The sequence below is a fragment of the Brassica napus genome, chromosome C2 (assembly GCF_020379485.1).
Source record: "Brassica napus cultivar Da-Ae chromosome C2, Da-Ae, whole genome shotgun sequence".
In the NCBI taxonomy this organism is placed as follows: domain Eukaryota; kingdom Viridiplantae; phylum Streptophyta; class Magnoliopsida; order Brassicales; family Brassicaceae; genus Brassica; species Brassica napus.
In genome coordinates this window covers 5,453,663-5,459,662 of record NC_063445.1, presented here as the reverse complement: position 1 = coordinate 5,459,662, position 6,000 = coordinate 5,453,663, and the positions used below count along the sequence as shown (strand labels likewise).

Sequence of the window (6,000 nt, the reverse complement as noted above, 5' to 3'; positions counted from 1 at the left end):
TGGGTGAAGGGTACTTTGGTCAATATTTTCCATTATGAGAACTTTGGGATTATACCAAAGTTAAATTTGACCTTTGATTTTTATGTTTTTTTAGTATTCTTTTTAGAGATTGGTCATATACGACTTTTACTTTTGTTTTCTCAAAAAAAAAAAATTGTTGTTGATAAACTAGCTAGTAGTAGTACATTTCAATTTGGTTTTGATTTTGATTACATCCACTAACTTTGTTGTAATCATTTCAGTATAGGACATTGTTTTGGTAAATAGTTGACATCATATCTTAGAATTACGGCATCATATTTTGATAATTTATTAGCGTTTCCAAAGTTTAATTGATGATGTTTGACAACATACTATAAGGAAATATCATCATCTTTGGCTTTTAGTAATATGACTCGCTGAAAAACATTTTTCAAAATAACAAGGCTAAGATATGAATTTTCAGTTAGACGATCTTTTCTTCAATATTTTCTTCCTAAGAAAAAGAGTTCCAACACAATTTCATTCCATGAATGCTTTGTTCTCACGAGAAAATGACTTTGTATTATAGTTAGCGCTCATTAAATGTTACATGTCCAAAAAAAAAGAAGAAAACAAAAATAGATTGAAACTTGTAAGATTTAAGCCGTTGAAGTTGCTGGAAATTTATCAATGCATGCATGCCTTGTAGGCTTATACATATTAAAAATTCTTGATTTAAAGAAATTCATGTTGACTTGGCTAGGTTTTACTTATTTATTTACTTCTTATGTTTATTAAAACTATCTACTTAAAAAAAATTATCTACTTATTTAGTTTGTTTCAACTTTCAAGCAATTTCAGAAGTTAATATTTTCAAAATATAAGTCATACATTGCATTATTACGGCCTTCACTTGCAAAATTTTCTAAATTACAGTTCAGTAGTATTGCCTAAACAGTTGATTGTCACGATTCATGATCATATCATCATCAAGTGTATTTTATGATTAAGAATTACACTTACACATTGTTTTGGATTTTCTCTTCGTCTCACAAGTAAGAACTCTTCTCAATGGAATTTAATATACAGTCATAGAATGTTGGTTCACCAACTTCTAACCACTGCTATAGAGGAAAAATATATATTACATAAATTTATGTAAAACCAAAATTTCAAATCCAAAGATAAACTAGATAGTTTATGTAAAATAGAAATTTTGGAAGGTATCTCTTATTATATTATAAATTATCGCGTTCTAATTTAAATGATTCATGTATGATATAACTCTTTTCTATCAATGTACCCAAAATACATTTTGAACACAGGAAGGATTCTACTTAGTGACATTAGTTGGTATTTTATGAAAGTTAACTAATAATGTAAATCGTCCAAAAAACTAGTAATGTAATAAGTTCTTGTGTTTGTCAAAGTCATTCTCCTAAAACACAGCTAAACTACTTAGATGCTATCGGTGTGACTGTGTGAGGGTATGTAATAGGCGCGGGGGTGTGTGCATAGATTTATGGGAGCGTAGTCTCTTTATACTATAGAGGAAACTGATAAGGAAGTGCATTAAGTATGGTTGAAAAGAGAGGAGAAATGAGTTGAGGATAGGAGAAAAGGAGGGGACAAATATAAAGCAAAAACCTTCACAGCCATTAATTAGAACCCATTCAGTAGGTGGAAAAAAATGAATTTGTAGTGTCTATTACAGGGTGTCAACCATCATAATTTTTTTTTTTTACAGAAACACACAAATCTCATGGCGAAATCATATTTTTTTAGAAAAATCGGCCAAAAAAGCACAGAACTTTGCGGAAATTGCCAAAAAAACATGTACTCGAGCCTGGCCAATAAAACCCAGATCTTTTGTTGACTTTTTTAGTTTATTCACAAACTTACGGTTGACTTACCAGATTAACACACCGTTAACTGACAGTTAAAACAGTGTTAACTCACCGTTAATTACTGTCGTTTAGTGAAACTACGTTGTTTCATCTAATTGTTTTGTTAAAGACAAAATCTCAAGACGACGTCGTTTTGCTTAATTAAAATTGTTGTTGGCTGGACTTGAACCCGTGCACTCGTGGTCTTTAGGGGGTTTTGCCACTGAACTAGTGAACTTTTCGGAAGATTACCACACATGTTTCTTTTTATTGATCAAAAGATGTGTTTGATTGAAATCAAACAAAACGAAACTCGTGTTTGAACGTAACCCTAATTTCTCAAATCGATTTGGGGATTTTTCTTGTGATGTGAGGAGGTGGTAAAGACGAAGTTCACAAGGAATGGAAGGGAGGTAATGATTTTCGGAGCTATGAGGAATTTCGATTACGGGAGTGACAAAGCGGTTCAAGAGTCGAAGAAGGGTGGAGAACGCGATGCTTCTGTGAGTTTGTCATCGCCGGAGAGATCGAGGATCCGTAAAAGCGTTGAAGGGATATCGATGTTGGCATCTACAGAGGCGTCGAAGGCGTCGAAGACAAGGCGGGGAACTTCATATGGGTCGCTTGCGTCATCTCCGAAGAAGACCACAAGGCGGGAACTTCATATGGGTCACCATCTCCGGAGAAGGCCACGAGGCGTGGTTCAACTCTGTCTCCTAGAGTTGCGAAGAAGCAGAAGGTAAATGTGGCTCCTTCTGGTGATGACAGAGAAGAATGGCCAGAGACTGAGATGTTGGCATCAACAGTTGCGAAGAAGACAAGGTGGGGAACTTCATATGGTGGGTCGCCTGTGTCTCCTAGACAATCGAAGAAGCAGAAGGTAAACTCGGAGAAGAGTCTAGGTGATGATGGTGATGACAGAGAATAATTTCTCCAGATTGTGGTAAATGAAGAAGAGGAATTTGGGGATATAAGTGATGATGATAGAGAAGATGAGAACGGTATTGCTGGCATTGAGGAAGTTGGTTGTACAAATTTGAGTTTTTATTTGGGTGATAAAGCAAAAAATGATGACTGTGAGGTTGATGAAGACGAAGGGGATGATGATGCATGAGATGATGATAAAATCCCTAATCTTGTGTTATAGATGATGAGAATGAAGAGGAGATGATACCTGCACAAGCTTACAGAGAAGACACTGATCTAGAGGAGCTCCTTCAGCTAGGCAAGACATTTTCAGATGCTGAGGACTTCAAACATGCTTGTCTCAGGTATACCCTGAAAACCAGATACAACATCAAGTACTACAGATCCAGTAGCTTGAAGATGGGGTAAAAATATGCCGCTGAGATGAGAGATGATGAGGCTCCATGTCCCTGGATGGTCTACTGTTCGTATGATAGGAGGAAACAGAAGTTGATGGTAAAGACATACGTCAATGACCATAAGTGTGAGAGGACAGGGTATTCCAAGATACTTAAGAGGTCAGTAATTGCAAGTTTATTTGCTGAGAGGTTAAGGCTGAATCCTAAGCTCACAGCAAATGAGATACAGGCTGAGATCTTGAGGGAGTATAAGATGGAAGTTTTAGAAAACTCATGCATTAAGGCCAAGACGAAGGTGATGAAAGAAAGGAGGAAAACCCATGAGGAGCATTTTGATAAAATCTGGGATTACCAAGCAGAGATATTGAGGAGCAATCCTAGATCAACCATGGACATTGAGACCATACCAGGAGCCACGGTTGGAAGCAAGCAGAGGTTCTACAGGCTCTACATGTGTTTCCAAGCACAAAAGGAAGCATGGAAAAAGACTTGTAGGCCTGTTATTGGCTTTGATGGAGCCTTTTTGAAATGGGACATCAAGGGACAGTTGTTGGCTGCGGTTGGAAGAGATGAAGACAATAGGATTGTCCCTATTATTTGGGTTGTAGTGGAGATAGAGAATGATACAAACTGGGATTGGTTTGTGAAGCGTTTGGCCTTGGATTTGGGATTGGAAGATAGGAACGACTTTGTTATAATGTTTGACAAACAAAAGGTAAACACCTTGCTTTCATGATACTCAATGAATGTTTGATTCTTCTTTCTGATTTTTTTTTTTTCTGATCTTGTAGGGATTAGTGAAAGCAGTTCATACCCTCCTTCCAGAAACTGAGCATAGACAGTGTTGTCGCCATATATACGAGAACTGGAGGAAAGGTGGAAAGATCTAAGGTTACAGAGGTTCTTCTGGTTCATTGCAAGGAGCTACACTCCTGGTATGTTCAACTACAACATGGACGAGCTTAAGAACTATGATCCTGGCGCACATGCATCTCTGATAAAGACAAAGCCATAGACTTGGTCTAGAACTTTCTTCAAGATAGGCTCCTACTGCAATGATAATCTGAACAACTTGTGTGAATCCTTCAACAAGACCATTAGGGAGCCTAGGAAGAAGCCTCTGCTAGACATGTTAGAGGAGATAAGGCACCAATGTATGACTAGGAACTACAATAGGTCTAAGATGACTAAGGTCATGAAGACTAGGTTCATCCAGAAGACAAATAAAGAGTTAGACAAGGTTGAGAAGAAGTCAAAAGAGTGTAGTCTGTGTTGGGCAATTGGGCCAGAGACTGAGGTGGAGGATAAAGACCAGTCATATGTGGTGAATTTGGAGAAAGAGACTTGTGCATGTCGAAGCTTGCAAATGAATGGTATTCCTTGCATCCATGCTGCTAAGGTCATCCTTGGTGTGAGAAGAAAACTTTCTGAATTTGTTGCTCTTTGCTACACAACCTCTAAGTGGCGTGAAACCTACAATTTTGGGATCAGACATGTAAATGGGATGATAGAGTGGCCTCGGACCAATAGATTAGGTGTGATTCCACCACCTAATCGAAATGGCAAGCCTGGTAGGCCTAAAAACCATGATCGAAAGAAGGGAACCAATGAGATATTGTCTACTACCAAGCTGAGCCGTGCGAACAAGGTAATGACATGCTCTAATTGCAAAGAAGAAGGGCACTACAAGAATACATGTCGAAAGGCTTTTGTTCAGAGCCCACCTAAGAAACCAAGAGGCAGACCAAGGAAATATCAGGTTAGGGTCTTGGTTAGGGTCTTAGTTTTTTAGCTATCGGTAATGTGTCTAACAATTCATTTATATGTTACAGGGACTACATTTTGGCGAGTCACAAGCTCAATCATCACAAGCTCAATCCTCACAAACTCAATCCTCACAAGCTCAAGCATCACCATGGGAAGTTCCTCAATCTTCACAAGGTCAATCCTCACAAGCTCAACCATCACGATGGGAAGTTCCTCAATCCTCACAAGCTCAACCATCACAGCAGCGTGGGAAAGATGGTTCTTTTAGATCAATATTAAATATGCTTTTGTTGTGTGTCGTTTATGATGATGTCTCTGTTTGAATGCTTTTGGAACAAGAACTACCTTTTTTTTCTTCTCTTCCTGCTGTTTTAATTTGAAACTCTCAATGAAGATAGTGTTGGTTATTATCTTTGTGTTTTCATCATGTTTTATCTTGTTGGTCTATTCATTGGTGTGTTCATTTGTCCTTTTACAAACAATCAAAAAGTAAAACATAAACCTTACTGAAACATAGTCTTAAAACCTTACTGAAACCATTACCATTACATAAACAGAGTCTTCTAGTAGCTATTCAAAGATAACCCATCTGCTTTGTCAAACATGATCAACACAAGACATATCGCAACGCCTAAACAAACCACCAGAAAACCCACTTTCATGATCACATTCAGCTTCTTAAGTTCATTGCTCGTCTTCCTGACTTCTTCTTTCAACTCTTCCTCCACGGTTTTCATGCTTTCGATCTCCATTTTAATTTTCATAACATCTGATGCAAAGCACTCAACTTTTGGCAATGCATCTTGAACCTCTTCGTAGACAGCTTCATCTACCCATTTATACAAGTGATCCTAGACACAAATCATGAACACAATCTTTATGTTCAAACAATTTCTCACTACCTAGCCATTGAAGCTTTATGTTCAACAATTTCTTAAATACAATCAATTGCAATCAAATTAAACACTTACATTTTGAAACGTTGGGCATCTAAAGAAAGTTCTTCCTGGATTGACCTTCGTTTTTGATGTGTATATCCCAGTTCTTCGACCACACCGCAT

General features: G+C 37.5%; 1 protein-coding gene across 1 annotated transcript; it reads right to left on the bottom strand.

Moving 5' to 3' along the window:
* Positions 1-5,502: 5,502 nt before the first annotated feature.
* On the bottom strand, positions 5,503-6,000 carry LOC125582121 (uncharacterized protein At1g43920, Chloroplastic-like). The gene is made up of 2 exons (XM_048748640.1): positions 5,911-6,000; positions 5,503-5,790 (listed from the first exon to the last, which is right to left on the bottom strand). Exons 1-2 carry the CDS (start codon positions 5,998-6,000, stop codon positions 5,503-5,505), a joined length of 378 nt encoding a protein of 125 aa, XP_048604597.1.

Excerpts from the sequence above, each read along its gene's own strand:
- LOC125582121 (XM_048748640.1), bottom strand. The coding sequence starts at position 6,000 with ATGCGGTGTGGTCGAAGAACTGGGATATACACATCAAAAACGAAGGTC. Across the intron at positions 5,791-5,910 it reads GATGCCCAACGTTTCAAAAT|GATCACTTGTATAAATGGGT; the intron begins GTAAGTGTTTAA and ends ATTTGTGTCTAG.